At 39.2% G+C, this 17,112-nt stretch overlaps 1 protein-coding gene across 5 annotated transcripts in view; it reads right to left on the bottom strand.

Moving 5' to 3' along the window:
• Positions 1-17,112, bottom strand: part of adgrb2 (adhesion G protein-coupled receptor B2) — a 249,234-nt gene that overhangs the window by 167,331 nt on the left and 64,791 nt on the right. For all 5 annotated transcript variants that reach the window (XM_005728839.1, XM_005728843.1, XM_005728840.1 and 2 more), the window contains exon 2: positions 7,021-7,924. In XM_005728839.1, coding sequence (XP_005728896.1) covers positions 7,021-7,909 — 889 coding nt within the window. In that variant the 5' untranslated portion in view covers positions 7,910-7,924. The remainder of the gene's footprint in view (positions 1-7,020; positions 7,925-17,112) is intronic.

Genomic DNA, 17,112 nt, shown 5'->3' with positions numbered 1-17,112 from the left:
ACACACACACACACACACACACACACACACACACACACACGCACACACGTGGCCGTGCTCCATTCTTTTAGGGAAAAAATATCTCCGCAGCTACTGTATTGTATGGCATGCAATTACTCTTTGTCATAAGCTGTGGCGTGTGTTTGCAGCTTGCATTTTTCATTGTGTTTGTATGTGTTCGGGTAAAGGGTTATGCAAACACCTGTATGTAAATACAGTGTACCAGCACACTGTGAGAATAAACACATATTACCCATGTTGCTCGAGATACACAAGAAAAAGCACACACTTCTCTCCGCTCTAATTACCAAGAAGCGATAGTATTCCGTGAGGAAGGGATGAACTGACTGCTTGTGTGTGTGTGTCTGTGTCTAGGTGTGCGTGTGTAAGTGTGTATTTTTAAGTGACGGACCACTGGCTTCTGCTCAATGCAAGGTTGATCTGGTCCCCAGAGCTCTCGTCAAATCCCAGTTCCCTCTCTAATTTCCTCCTTTCTGTGTTTCCACCTCCTCTTTCTACACCCCTACCACATGCATATGACATAATCCGCAACCTGAATCTGTGCTAACATGAATTCCCTTGGAAGTGAAATGCTGTAACTGTGTATGTGAGTGTGTGTGAGTGTGTGCAGTATGGATGTGGGAATGTGCAGGGATTAAGGCAGATGTCCAGCAAAGTGACCTTTTGACAGCTGGATAATGAAGCGTATAAGGAAATTAACGACACCTTACTCGCAGAAATTCAGATGTCAATATTTAAGCATGCAGACTTGCCATGAAGTATCTGTAACTAAGCATAGTAAAATACTGTAGTCATGTATGAAAGTCTTAAGTCATCCATCACTTCTTTATTCATTTTATTCATGGAAGAAATGATCTCAGTGGAAGTTTGGCCGTCAAGAAACTATTCAAACGCCAAATTCCACAAGAAGAACTCACATTATTGAAGCAGCGTGGGGTCATGTTGATCAAAAAAAGTACAAAAGGCAGGTCAAGCTTCTTCAAAGAAGAGCTTTGAATGCCTCCATTTACAAAGTAAAATTACCAGAAAGGTTGTAATACAAAATACTGACTTTCAAGCTCTTTAGAATTGTAAAAACTCAGTTTTTGCCTTACGCACTATATTTCCATTTCCATTTGCACATTTCAATAAATCACTGCACAAATTTTGTTATTTTCCTAATAAAAATCGGGTGACTTAAGACATTTGAACAGCATTGTGTATTACAAAAACTGTCATCCTGAAATATATGTTTTTTTCCGACAATTTATGAAACTTGAGCATATTTTATTATGTGCACAGGTCTCTGTGGTACTGGACTGTTAAAGGAATGAATCATTGTGTACCACTGTAGCTGATCAAAGTCACTCAGATTAAAGTAAGAGAAATACAAGTGAAAGACAAGTCCAGCTGTCCTTGCTCTCCTGCATTTGTAAACACTGCTGGTGGACATTACAAATATGACCCGAATGTGTCATGACAGCACAAAGCCAGATTGCACTTGCACTGGAGGCAGTGGACACTTCTTCAGCTGCTTCATTCCTATATTTATGGGTTGAACTTTAGTTCCACTCCAGTGCCAAAATAAAAGGAAGAAAGAAAGAAAGAAAAAGAACACAAGACTGTACGTCTAACAGTCGGCACCAATAAAAATTCTTTTGACAATAGTAATTAATAACAACAAAGTGCTGGTATTTACTGTAAAGGTTGAGCCTTTTTCTTTTATAAATAAAGGAAAAATTACAGTAAAATTACTCTATTAACTTCTCTATTTATTTTTTAAAGAATAGCAATACATATACACCACGTTGCATTTAAGTAAAATGCAACCAGTGCAGTTTATGGAGTTTATGGACTTGTTTTTCTTTTCTTTTTCTTTAAAAGAATGGACTCCCGTCTTCTTGGCATGGAGAACAGAGGCTGAAAATTTTTAAGGTTAGCTTGAGGCTGCATCCTATAGTATTTCCTGAAGAGTACATTATTTAAACTGACACTTCTCTGTGCTTACAACAGCAGTCTTTTCATTCCTAATACCAACTAGTGCAAATAATACGATGAATAACAAAAGAAAAACAAGCACCAAATTACACCCTTGCAAACTTGAGAAGGAAGCTTCCACTTAGAGCCCCAATTCAATATGTGCATGCCTACTAATTAAATCAAAGGGCAACTACGGTAGATATTGTAGTGTGATGAATGAGCCAACACATACAGGATGGTGTAATTCTCTCACAAATGATTGATGAATGATTGAAAACAATGATGCTAGCTTCATACTCTCCGTTCAGCTGTCTCTCACATAAATGAGACATTCTTACGTCCTCGGGATCCAGAACAGCTCATGATATTAAGAAATATAGTATACCACGGTAAGATAAATCTGCTGTTTATTGCCATTTTCCGATTAGGTGAGGTAGAAGCTACGGGCAAATGTGGTGGAAGCCACGAGCTGACATGACAAGGAACTCCATGTCATCAACTTAATCCTTACACTTCATACACCAGGACAAGCCATCTGTCATCTATCACAGTGCTGTTGTTGGCACACGTGCGGACTTTATGAATACATAATTGACAAATCACAGGCATGACATGAATGAGTAAAACTACAAGCTATCATGTAAATTACACAGGATCTTAGAATAGGGTGGACATAATGGATGGTCCCTATTTTCATCAGCAATTTAATAGCAGCAATGTACTAATTGAACCCACATGCACTAAAGACATGCAATCAGGGTATCTTATTTGAGAGTTCCTTTGAAGATTTAATGTATTCTGTCATTGCTGTGTAGATATATAAGTGTAGTTCGCCATTAAGAATTGGCTAGATTAAGAAATGGTTTTTCTCTCTTCATCTTTAAAAAGGCCAAATAATTCACTCAAGCAAGGCTGCCCTTCATTCCAAATAGAAATCTAAAGGATCCTGTGTATTTGCAGGAGCAAAGCCTTCAAGCTCATTTTATACCGCAATAGAAATAAGAACATGAGAATGTGAAATTAATATTTTTATGTAATGCTGAGATCTCTGTCCATTTTAGTACGTGCATTTGATTAATGTGCAAAGGAGAGTTAGCTGTAATATTTTCAGTTTTAGAAAAGACAGAAGAAGAAAGCATAACATGTAAAGACCATGAGATAAATAGCATGTGGAAATAAGCATTGTCACAAACTTCCAACTGTAAATATTAGCCACATGCTAATGTGTGCACATGTATGATAGCACTTTGTATTTCCTTTTTCTTTTTCGCTTAATACAAAATGATTATGTGGAAGACATCAGGTGTGGGCGGAGACAGCTGCTGATGGATTGGAAAAGCCGGGGATCTGAGTTTTATCAAGCAGACCTGACATTCAGCCACAAAACATCTCAGGAACTGAAATGTGCCTTCACTTGCTCATGGTCGTGGTATAACAGTTAGCTCTAAGAATCACATCATAAGCACAAGAGTTACAAAAAATATAGAGAAAAGCCTTTTAAAGCATAAACGTGTTGCATTATGGCTTTTTTGCTGTTTTAGGAATACGTACATTGCAGGTCATGTGCAAGTCCAGCTTTTTAGAGTAACTAAAACTGCAAACTATTTACAGCAGTTGAGAAAAAGCCCAAGGTTACATGTTTATTAAACTGGAAAAGCAATCTGTTTGCATTACTCTCCATACTCTCTGCCATTTGAGACATTCGCAGCAAATTTGAGAAAGTTAGATTAGAGAGTTGAATGATTATTATTGTTTAGTTTGCTCCTCGAAGAGTCAGTGTCAGTAGAGGAGATTCAATTTCATATTCTGCAAACAAGTTTGTTGAATTTACTATGAACTGTTTGGCTACAAAGTACCATCTCTCCCTGCCAGCATCCACTGAGACGCCTATAGAAAAATACACATATGCGGTATTAAAGACCTGGTTGAGCAAAGTGTCACTCTAATAAACTAGATAGATAAATTCTTTCTTTGCCAACTCCATGGATGAAGAGCAAACAGGCTTTTTCACAAGTAAATACTCATCATTTGATGCCTCTGGCTCCCTTGTAGGTACCCTAGGTCATATTTAGTACAATTTGATTACTGTACTGGTTAAGGTCATCTTGTAAAAAGGAAGAAAAGTAGATTTCAGATTCAAATGGCTTAACAATGTAAACTGTGTTGATAAATTACTTTTGTTAAAACAAGAAACTCGACTGCTGAGTTTAAATTGTATTCATGACGAATTAGAAAGTTCTGTTGATCATGTATTTATCTCATCTATAAATCTAAAATCTAAAGATACTGATTGTGTAACTCGGTGTAATTAGATCTGTTTGCCCATTTCAAGGAAAAGATCTATAGAATTGTTACCTTCAGAAGTTTTAGTTGTGAGTTCAGCTAATTAGATGTCCAGTGGATTGCTTATGTAAAATTTATGAAGAAAGATCTGCAGTATATTCAGTTCCCATCATGGCTTCTCATCGCGAGTTGGCAACCCTGCCTTATTTCATCTTCTTCTTTGATGTGCTTGTTTTTATATGCTTTTCCTCTAATTTCCTAACTCTTGCGCCAAAACCTCTTCTTTTTTTTTTTTTAGCACCGACACTCGCCCATCACTATCAGAAAAAATACAGTTTTTATGTGTTTCAACTGACCTTTAACTTTTAACAGTTGTTTTAATTCTGGCTGGGAATGAAGTCGTATTTGTTGCATAACTATGGAAGCAATATGGTAAATAGATGCATCTCGATGAGGGGTTAGGTCATTAATTATTATTTTTATTATCAATAATAAATGAGTCTGTCTTTCTGCAACTGAGACAGATGAGCTGTTACAGAGTAGCAGTTTTACTTTTTCTTTTCAGTTTCATTTCCTTTTATACAGATGTTGTCCTAAGACTCAGACCCTGTTTACTAAAGTCAAAATTCATTTCCTTTGTTCTAATTTTTACTATTTGTTTTCGTCTTAAATTTAAAGTGAGTGTCTGAGTCTCACCACAGCTGCCAGTTGAAAATTGGCAACCATGCATTAAGGCAAAAAGTGGACCGGCACGAAGGAGAAAGCTGGCATTTAAGCTTTGTTTTTGAGTGTCTCTGACTCAGCGGGGGCAAAATTGTTTATCTTTCAGTCGACAGAAAGGGGACAGGAGCAGAGTAAAGGCAAGATTATGGCTGTTACTCTGACAGCACAGTCCTGGATTTACAGTAATTTTAACATTTATGGCTAATTACTGCAAAAGGGAACTGGTGAGAAAAAAATGTTTTCTACAGAAGACCAGGGGTTGAGAACATCCTGCAGGAGTGGACAGTGGCTGGTTGCTAACTAATCTTTTTTTTCTTCTTCTCTGCTCTCTTTAGGGGTCCCCACAGCGGATTGCGTGCATCCATCTAAACCCTATTGCCAACATTTTCCTCTCTCATGCCAACCCTCTTAATGCCCTCCTTTAATACATCCATACATCTTCTCTGTGGTCTTTCTCTTGTCCTCCTGCCTGGCTCGCCATATTCAACATTCTTTACCCAATATATCCACTATCCTTCCTGTGCATATCTCCTTTCCTGGTAGATTAAAGGTAGCCTTATCTCTCTAACTTTAACTCAAAACCTGAGCTGCCCTTCTGATGCAATCATTTCTAATGCTCTCTCTTATGGTCACTGCCACTGAAATTCTTAGCATCTCCAGCTTTGCCTCCTGATGTTTTGGTAGCGCCACCTTCTCCAAACCATACATGTGACTGCTAATCAATATGTCAGCAAATAACTGTCTTATGGAAGTGACACAAAAATAAAGCTAAGAGGTCTTTCAGGACAGTGGCATAAGCTGGATACCACTGCAACCCTTAGAATTAATTAACAGAGTTGCATTATCAGTTTGACTTTTGGCCAAAACAGTTACATGGCACTTTCTCAAGCAATAGTACATCAGGTCAAGACAAAATGGTAAATGACTCACTTCCTTAATCTCCCTTAAGCATTCTTCCTCTATGAGGTTATAAGATGATAAATGCTCCCCTGCTCATGAAATCCGGAAGACGATAACCTTCCCACTAGCAAGGTAAAAATCTCCCTAGAGCTCTTAGTGTGTGTGTTAGTGTGTTGTTAAAGGAAGGCCAAGCCTAACAATAACCTGGTTCTAATTATTACTATGCAGACTGCAAACATGCTTATGAGGCACCCAAAGGAAAATTATTATGCAATTACGTGACCTGAAAAGCAAACTCCATCTCAGCATATCACATGCACCTCTATATTGTTCTAATTTAATTACATTAGACTAAATACTCTGGTGGCAGTGATGAAGTGAAATGATTAGAAAGCTTTAGCACAAGTGCTTGTCCATTTCTGTTTGGATTAAGCACTTATCTGTGTTGCTTGCAGGCAGAAAACAGATTTATGCGGATGCACACACGCAAACAAATTTCCATGTGTATTGTGCGTGAAAGGATTGTCTTCTTTGTGTCTAATTCATTGATGTAGAAAAGACGGTTTGCATATTGTCCATTGGTGTCAAATCTGATCTAGTCCTAACATTCTCAGTGGATGGATACACACACACATACACACACAATACCGTTCAGCATGTAAACTGAAGTCATGGGAGACCCACCCCTTGGCCACATGGGGGAATCTCTAAAATATAGATCAAAAGGCTGGATTTCTGTCAGGCATTACAAATCTTTTGATGGAAGGTTTAAAGGGCCTCCTTTGAACTGCTTCGTTTTTTTAAATTAAAGGCCAACATGCAAAAGACAAAATTCAAATAATAAATTATCTGTCAAGCAGCCAATGTGACCCCCCTCTCGCCACCTCCACCGCTTCTCGAGGTGCTACAAAAAGGCACGATAACAAACTTTTCTTTTCCATTTGTTACTCCGAGTGGATACATAAAATAAACAACTCAGAGTGTTTGGGTCAGCTTGCACCTTGGACTATCTTGCTTTATTGCACGTTGTGTTACAAGGCCAAAGTAATTTTCACATAGGGATGTGTGCTCACTGAAAATAGCAAGACCAGCACTGAAACACCACCTCATAAATTACAGTGAAAGGAATCCTACCTTGTCGTACGTCTCGGGGCGCTATGGCGATTGCATCATTGGAATGCAGTTCGGTGACGCAACAGTCATCAGGAGCCAGTGACCCGTTACTGAAAGTGTGCGGTGTCTCTGGGAGCAGAGGAACAGGTGGTGCCATAATGTTGTGATTTGGACAAATACAGCCTGTCTGGGTCATCCCACAACCATCCCCATCAGAAACCTCCTGGTCTGCATTGTGATCAGTGCGCAAACACTCCTCGAACCATCGGCAGAGCACACCGCAGGTAAACTGACTGGAGTTTTCGTTGTTAATGAGTAACACCTCTACCAGTCTCAGCTCCAGCAATTCCTTAGATACCTGAGGCTCATCTGCAGCTGGATGTCTCGTTAGACACAGTTGGACAAAGTTCTTATCGAACTGAAGAAAGGAGTAAGGTCCGTCTGAACTGGTGCGGCTGCCACAAAGATCGATGACTTCCTGATCTCTGGCTGTGGCCGTCTGTAAGTGCAGGGGACAGCTTTGATTGGCTAGGTGGTGGTCAAGGGAAAGGAGCATGGGGGAGTGTGTCCTACAAATGACAGGGTGGCGCGTGAAGCGGAGATAGAGGGAGTACTTGGTGGGATCCGGGTTTTCCAGAGACCAGGAACAACCCGGTGCCCTGGAGGGAAAAAGCTCCCTTAGGGAGAAAGAGCCATAGAGCACCCCAGCTACAAGGCTGGAGCATGGTGAGGACAAAGGCGAGGGGGCCCCCTCTGCCCCGGTGCTGGGGACGCTATTGGCAACCCCATAGGCAGCCTCAGCCAGGGCAGAGAGAGGAGCTAGAGCGAGGGCAGACACGGCAGCCAGGGCCCCAGCCACAGCCAGGAGAGAGGACAGCACAGACAGACACACCCCACCAGCAGTGTTCATCCTATGACATTCGTCCTGCAGGGGGAGAGAAGAGAGAATAGGATGGGTGAGGCGGGGATAGAGAGAGATCTGATTGGACATTAGACATATTAGGCAATACTTTCAAACAAAATCAACATGACACGGATAAAAGAGAAAAAGTTCAATATTGTATTTAAAAAAATCACATCAAGCTGAAAATGTTTTGGACAGCTTTCTGCCACTCCTCAGAGTAGAATATAAACAACTTCATGGCAGCACTTCTCACGAAGTTCTTCAAACATACACACACAAGCGCCGTCAAAAACACAAACACATCCCTGCTGGGCTGGATTAAAAGGGTTGATGACTTGGCTGTTGAGACATGCACTGTGGGGCCTGCTCTACCCTTTCCTGCTGATATGTGCACACAAACACACAGACAACATCACGTACACATACACACACCATCGCCTGCTGAGAAGCTCCCCCAAGGCTCTGGCAAACTATTACCATCACCGACACAGTGAGGGTCCGCCAACAGCCTGATTTTGACTCACACAACACACACACACACAGCTGACAAAAAACCTCTATATACAGTGTTTTAGCATTTTACTTGAAACTACTTCAATAGTCACTATATTTTTGTATTCTCAGTGTGTCGGCTCCATCACCTAAGACTTTCAAGTGGTTCTGCATAATTGTGGTTTGAAGAGGATGCGTGGGAGATGGGAAATGTTTGCACCACTCTACCAATAACCTTATAGCATAATACCTACTTTTTCTTGCAAAAAATATTACTATGCTTTGAAATTCAATAAATGCCTCAAGACAACACATACTTTTACCACAACTTTGTACTGTAAACACATTACAAAACTTTACAAAGCTACTACACAATACCACAAAAAGGCATTGATGAATTAAAAAAATGAAACTGCAAAGAAAAAAAACAAAGATTTTCTTTGAATTAATGAACTCTATATAAATAATATGTTCAGATGCAAAGATGCAGGACTTGGAAAGTCATCTCATGAATGAGGTACTTTCTGGGCTGATGTGCTTTTTTTTCTTAACTTAATTGATGCATGGTTGTCTTAAATTCCTCCAGCACATTTCAAATGCAATGCGGTTTGAACTGGACTTTTGCAGCTGTGCTTGGGATTATTGTCCTGTTTCATGACCTATTGACATATGGCCTCACATTTGACTCTAGAACAATTTGGTATACAACAGTCATTGGTTGACTCAATGACGGCAAGGTGTCCGGGTCCTGTGGCTGCAAAACAAGCCAACTCATCACCCCTCCACCACAGTGCTTCACAGATGGTATGAGGTGTTTGGCCATAATGCACAGCATCACATTTGGCCGATACCAAAAACAGCATATCAGCACAAATGTGTCTGCTTTGGTGTCATCTGTCTAAAGGACATTTTTCCACAAGTCCTGTGGTTGGTTCAGATGCAACATGATCTTTTTAGAGGGGAGAGGCTTTTTCCTGGCAACTATTTGAAACAAGCCATACTTGTCATGTCATAAACTTTAACATCTAACATGTTAACCGAGGCTGAACATTGCATGTTCTGACTTTGGGGTGAAGATTTCCACTCTTAGGGAATTGGCAGCTGTCATGAATGTTTTCCACTTGTGAATAATCTATCTTTCTGCGGAATGATGGACGTCAAATGGTTTGAAAAAGGTCTTATAGTCTCTGCAGTCTCTGTAGATGATTAGAAACAATTTCTTTCTCTAAGATTATTGCTGATGTCTTTCTTCCTTGGCGCTGATTTAAAACACACCTGAATGCTCTAAATACCCCCGTGCCAAACCTTCTGCTTTTACAGAGGTGCTCACATTTGCTGAAGATCAGTTAATAAGGTACATTTGATTAGCAGCACCTGGCTGCTACTTACCCTCTTCATTTCTTATAAAATAGTAAGACACAAGTTAGCACATCTTAGGTTTTATTCACCTATTTTTAAATTTTATTTAATATTCTCATTTGATTATTTGATGTCAAGTGTATGAGCTCACAAAATGTCATCTTCTTGTGAGCCAGCTGAGTGAAAGAGAATAAAAACATCCTTCTCTTTCTCTTCTCCTCAGCTGTAGTCTTGGTAACTTGCTTGTAGTGGGCCCAAGCTCTTGTTATATAATCCAAATTAAACATTAATGCATAAAAGTGAGAAAAACAGTGGAATTTCTGAAATTCATGGTGTGTCGTATGTAAATGAAATGACAGGTAAATCACATATGTACAACCACAAGGGCATGCCACGTGAACCGGAAATTACATCCTTTTGCACTTGCACTGGTTATTTTGGGAGTATTTTTTTTTTTCACACTGACAAGTATGGCTGTCTAGAGTGCACTACATAACTATATATTATCCTTATAATGGTCAACAAGTTCTATATGGTCCAGATCTCATTCTAGACGAGTGCCATCTTGGACTGGGAGGGACCACGGATTTTTAACCAATAGCAAAAGAATATCTTGGTACAAATGCAAATTCTATCTACATAGTGAACACTGACAAAATTTCATCAGGTATTGACTTTAAAAATTATGTTAAACTGTTTAATTATTAGTGTGAAGTGTAGCATAACAGTGCCAATCAGATTACTAAACCTTCCTACACAATAACCTACAATGTTTGTACGTTTAGAGCAACTCCACTTCCTTTAGGCTCAGATTAGTGAAATGCAGCAGTTACCTGTACTCACAGGATTTATATAAGTCTGATAAGGCCCTCCATCACTGCACATGTAGTCCACAAGATTTTGGTAAGAGGCTTACTTCACCAATGTCAAGAGGTGACTCCCCAGAGTTAGACAGCAAGAGGCACTTACGCTTATAGGTGTGAGATTTTAATGAGGGCCAAACAAAAGACAACGAGAAAGATGGAGGAGGAAGAGATGTTGAAGGAAGAAGTGAATTAAAGTTAAAGCCATTATACAACAACAGGGGAAATATGTACACAATTTGCATCACTTAACATGAAAAATAAATAATCCCCTTTGGAGTGGGGGGAAGCATTTTGTTGATGCTAACTCAGAGTGATGTACAGTGCATAAAATACTGTCATGCTCAAGGACAGTTGACCTACACGCAATTTTTCTGGACAATAAATCTGCTTCACCGGGGTCACGGGAAGGTCTCCGAAACCAGTATGCCACCCTGTTGTGCAGTGAGGAGCACAGGAAAGACAAATGTTCTTTAAAAATGTCCCATATGTAAGTGATGAAGAAGAAGAAAAAAGTGTTAATTCTTTTTTTTTATGTTTGTTTTTGTCAAAGACAGCAACAGAGACATATTGCAAAAACACACACACATATAACATACGAATACTTGTACACAGAATATTCATTGTAGGCCTCCATTTGCCAACAGCACACCACTCAAAGGCACCGTACTTCTGTTCCCTTATCAGGCACTGTTTACTCTGGGAGGAGCTGGTAGTCGTGTGGGACAAGTAACCATAGCAACATTGTGATATTCTGTTTTTTTTTCCTTTCTTTCCTTCATCTTAGTCTTGTGTTACTATTTAGACTGGGTGTTTCTTCTACCACATTCCCACCTTGATACCCCCCCCCCCCCCCCCCCCCCCCCCCCCCAACACACACACACAGAATGAATGATCCAAAGAGCTTTCAAACAGCACTAGTGTGAGCTATAGAGACAAACGCATTGCACAGTGGGGGAAAGGTGGAAGGAATGTAGCATCTTGTGAAATCTGCTCAAGGATGATGCTGTCTGGCATGTGACGGGGTTATAGTCTTGTACCTGTCTGTTACAGACTGTCCTACTTAAATCAATAAAAAGATAAATACACAGAATGAATATCTGCACAATCTGCACAGGGGACACAGGCCCTGTGAAAAACATGTCACTTAGCTGTATGAATATAATGAATTATCTATATGACAAACTTCTTATATTTTTTTCCTTTCTGTACTGAAGGGATCGATGTGCCCTATGCTATATATCAATAAATACAGACTTTTGGATTGTTTCATTTATGTGCCAAAAATTTAAAAAAAAAATTCTGTAACAGACCGAACAAAAGTGAGGGTAGATACAGTATAGTCCAAACCATGCATAGGTTAAGAAAAAAAAATACACACATTTTACGGATGAAAAGAAGTCAAAAGCGTTAAGCAAATTGTTTTTGGGACAATGAGCAATGAATATTCATAGAGCCACAGTCTGTGCTGGAGTAGGCCCTAAAGTGCTGTCTTCATGAGGCCATTCTGTCCCACTTCACTCTAAAACAGCACTTTACTATGGGCATCCATAAATATTCATTAGCTTTGATGTCTTCCTTCCCCCTTCCACCTTGACATTAATGTTATCACCAAGGATGGCAAAATATGTATATCCCTCACTCCCCGTCTCACCATCCTCTCCCGCTCCTCTTGGCTCTGTCGTTATTCTTTAATGCCGTGCAAGTGACAATATGACTCATCTGATTTTTGTCCTTACCATAAAACATCTGCAAGACAGAACAGTGCTGGGGCACTAGTTTTGAAATAATATCACAGCACTAAAAAGTATCGCTGTCCTTGACTGGGATTATTATTTCACAGAGTGCTTTAAAGCATCATTAATGACAGATCAAAAATGGGTCTTTTGTCCTCGACAGTAGAGTACTGAATGTAGTTTAGGGGAAACATATACTTTGATTCAAGAAAAAAAAAAGATTTTAATGCTTTGTATGTGTTCTTGCCCTGGAACTTAAAAAAGGGACCTTATATATATTTAGCATTTGAATTCACTCTAGCATAAAAAATGATTTGTATCTATTCCTTTTACACAGCAGGATCCTTTTCCCATGATGATAAAATGGGATATTAATGATCACCAGTTGTATTATTCCCCATACACTTGTCTCTAAAAACCTCGCCTCTGTCTCCAGAAAAGCTTGCCTGACTTATAAACTTGCATTGAACTGTTGCTGAGCCATGCTGTGAAACCACAAGGCAAAACACCCTGAATGACTGAATTATAAAATAATCTCTGTTTAAGGATCATACTTGAGAAAACCAAAATGCGCTGGTACTGTCGACATTTTTGTGTGCAGCGTAAACTTTAGCTGAACCCACACTTACAACAGAATAATATAACATGTTTCACACGTCTTACCTCTATCAATACAGATGGAATAGTAACAGTCTCTTAAAGTAAGTAATAGAGAAAAATTATTTTAAAGCATAAAGAAATGTAGCTATTTAAAATTAAAAGTATACTTAAAGTAAAAAGTCAACTTTTTAACTTCTCACGCCTTCCAATCAATTCAATTCAATTTTATTTACACAGCACCAAATCACAACAACAGTTACCTCAAGGCGCTTTATATTGTAAGGTAGACCCTACAATAATACATACAGAGAAAAACCCAACAATTATATGACCCCCTATGAGCAAGCACTTTGGCGACAGCGAAAAGGAAAAACTCCCTTTTAACTCCCTGTTGGCACAACGATTAAAATATCAAGATGACTTTTTCTTTTCTTTAAGAACCAAGCAAAGACATTGATACAGGTTATGAAGCAATCAACGCTGCTTTGTTTAAAAAAAGAGAAAAACCCCACCACACCTATACACAAAAGCTAACCAATCATGTCACTATTGTATGACAAAATAAATAAATAAATCTATTGCCTGCTTAAAGATTCAATGTGTATCAGTTTCTCCCATTGAGGCAACATGTACAGCTAATGGATATGTTTGGCCTGAGGTCCTCAGTGGAGTAGCCTCAAGCTTCAATTCTTTCAGCTTGGATAGTGAGGCTACAGAAAACCTGCTTATCGCATATTCAGCAGGCATTTCTTCAGGCAGTAATGCACAATAAACCTAGTCATCAGTGCTAATTGAAAGCCATACACTAGTGCAAAAAAGAAAAAAGAATGGTCATTACTCAGAAAAGCTAAATGTACTGTGTGCCTAAGCCTTTAAGGTTCCAATCATAAATCACTGCGAGTTGAAGTCCAGCCAAGAACCTTTGTTGCATATGATTTCCCATGTTTCCCTTTCTCCCCTCAAATCCTGTCAAGTCTCTAGTTTTTCTAACATTTTCAAGTGCAAGCACAAAATGCACAAAATTACGAAAGAAAAAGATCTTAAACCAGCGACATGAAAACAAGCTGTGAGGTGTCACTCTTTAAGTTGACATAATCTTACAGTTATTTTTTGCCTTCATTTAGACGTCTGCTAAATGTGTGATTAACTAAGGTCCACCTGTTGATCATGCATAGCCAACAGGTGGACCTTACCTATAGTTGTATAATTTGTTGGACAAAGACATACATTTTGTAATTTTACGCATGTACACCACCAAGCTGGATTTTATATCAGAAGTTTCTGCTTAATTTTAAAGGCTTTAGCTAAAAAGTTAAAGTTACGGTTAGATCCAATATCCAATATTAATACTTTGTTCATTAGTTGCTAATTTTGCTAAGGAAGCATGCTAAGTACTTGCTAAGTGCTGCTGGCTTTTAGATCCTTTCACTGAGAATAGCTTCTTGTTGTGCTAAAATTGATGCCACAATAGCAATGAAGCACAGCAGTTAAGTTGTGTGCTAGGAAACTGACACACTGAGCTCAAAGTTCTAAATCTCCACAGAGCTGAGGGGCAGCAGAGCTCCGTAATAACCCCCCCTCTTCATTGTGACTCTGTGCATCTGTCCCTAAAGTGACTCACCTTAATTCATACATAGCTACTTGATCCAACAGCAGTGAGAATATGTTCCTAACTTTTGACCTGAGACATTATTAGGCAACAGAGAGACCTGGGTAACAAAACTAGATTATGTAGCATAAGTAGCATATTTGTTACATTGTAAGGATTCCTGTAGCACATGAGCTGTTATCTGCATATTTGACGCGTATCATCATAAGAGACATGAAGATTTCTAACAGAGTATTTTTTAACCCAAATGAGATCCTTTTCATGACAACGAACAAATAGATTTGTTACCTTAGCTGCTAATGAAATAACTTTGCTGAGTCTAAATGACAAAAGGTTATTGGATAGAAAGGACCAGTCTCCACAGTATAAGTCTTCCATTCTACATCATCTTCCACAAAAAACACATTCACATGTTGACTCTACTCTTAATAATATCCCCCATAATATAATACTTTTGCTTTTACTTCAGAGACCCTGAAGGCTAACAACTATAGTTACTGTTCTATGACAGCAGCTGTCTAAAATGGACATCAGTATACATGCTAACTTTAATGAGGCTTTTCCCATAAAAAAGATAATCATGCACTAAACCACAAATACCTTCCAGTAAACTGTTTTGTTCTTGCAGAATGATGGAGTGAAATAGCTTTTGGGCAACTGAATATCCCTGGATATGGTGCCTGTGTTTAGGGAGTTCTGATAAAGCATAACGACACCCCCTTCTTTTTGTCATATTCCTCACACTCCATTTCTCTGCCTCCACCCATTCTTCAGTGCATAGATTTAAGTGCACTGTGGTAGAGAATGGTATTGTCAGATTTATTGATGTAGCGTATCTCTCTCATTTGCAACCCTCAGTCGAGATCAGCACGTGCCCTTTATATGAGCCCACACAAACACCCATGCTCGATAAATAATCCATTTGACGTTCACACACACATACACGCGTGCCACACCCGTTTGAACGCTAGCTCGATACTATCAAAACTTGAAGTCTGTATCCTTGTGCGAAGTGTTTGGAGTCTCTCTCTGTACTTCTGATTAACAAGTCATGAAACATTCCTCTTTCTCGCTCTGGCCTCCAGCATCAAATTCTCAACTCTGTCCCTTCTCATCTTTACTTTCAGCCTCTTATAAATCTCAGCCTTCCTCAAAGTCAAACTTAATTTATTTACCCGCATAGCCACACATCTGTGCTTGCTCCGTTTAAAGTCCTTTATCTGGATAAGATCTTCTGTCTGTAAAGGAATATGAAGAACTAATGCTGTTAATCTGATTTATTCGGGCTGACATTTTAGAAGTCAGTATTCTGTTTGTCCTTTTATCAAACTTGCTCCTGCACACCACCAAGTCACTGCTTTTCACTTTGCCTTATCAGTTATTCACAAATGGCAGGCAAGCTGAGTGGATCTCATGCTGTGAAAAGAGACAGCAGTACTACACCTCTTGATCACACAAAAGGGCACTTTGTCTTTCAGCTATGGATATGCTACATACACAAGCACAAGCACACCAAGGCGCCTATACATATTCATAGATCCAGCTTAACATGTAACATGTGTGCTGATTGAAGGCGTAAATCATAAGTGTGAGATGAAACTGAGTAACGAATTGATTTATCAATCATGAAGGGAGTGGATCAACAGAGAACCTACGCGGGCATTGAAGGAAAGTAGTTCACATGTTTCAAAGCATGTTTATGGAATTATTTATTAGTGTAGCTTCGATTTGAAGGCAAAACATTACCAACGAACACTATAGTACAGATTAAGTCACTTAAACAGCTTAACTTTTTTTGTGAGGCAAATTAATTCATGAAAGAACTAGAATTCTTTCTTCAATGATTCTAGATGGATTCACATAGTCTTAATATCAAGTTTGGGATATCGCATCTTTAAAGTTGTGACTCCGACAACAAGAGCACCGCACGGCAGCACCCAGACAGTGCTCAGGTCTCACACAGCAGACTCACTTTGTAGTTTATCTTTGAAGATCGAAAACGTTTGGCACATTTTTAATAACTTTACAGATAGCTCTGCAAGATGAAAGTGAAATATTTTGCCAGCAAGTCTTACGCAATCACCCAGTGATTAATGTTGTGGAGCAAAAAAAAAAAAAAACCTCTACAAATGCAAAAACAAGCTGGCCAACTAACACCCACTGCACCACATAGCGAAGTCTACTCGGATCAGGCAAAGAAAAGAAATCCATCCGTGGTTACATCACAAAGGCTCTGTGAAACTATTCGCGGAGTTATGGATAATGATGAGCAGCCTCTGTTCTGCTAGTGACATTTTACATCGTTTTGTTCATCATCTCGCATATTCGTGTTATTATAGTCATGCAGACTCAGGACTGTGACAGTCTTTCAAATTTGTATCGTTAAATTCCACAAACCTTCAAGCTCCTTTTCAGAATCAGAATCAGAATCAGAATCGTGTTTATTGGCCAAGTATATGTGCAGACACATACAGGGAATTTGGTTCCGGTAGATGGTGGCTCTCAAGCACAGCAATGTAAATCACACACACACACACACACACACACACA

The sequence above is a fragment of the Pundamilia nyererei genome, unplaced genomic scaffold (genome assembly GCF_000239375.1).
Source record: "Pundamilia nyererei isolate P.nyererei 1_Seehausen unplaced genomic scaffold, PunNye1.0 scaffold00030, whole genome shotgun sequence".
Lineage (NCBI taxonomy): Eukaryota > Metazoa > Chordata > Actinopteri > Cichliformes > Cichlidae > Pundamilia > Pundamilia nyererei.
The sequence above is the reverse complement of the archived record's forward strand: the minus strand, read 5'-3'. Positions and strand labels throughout refer to the sequence as shown.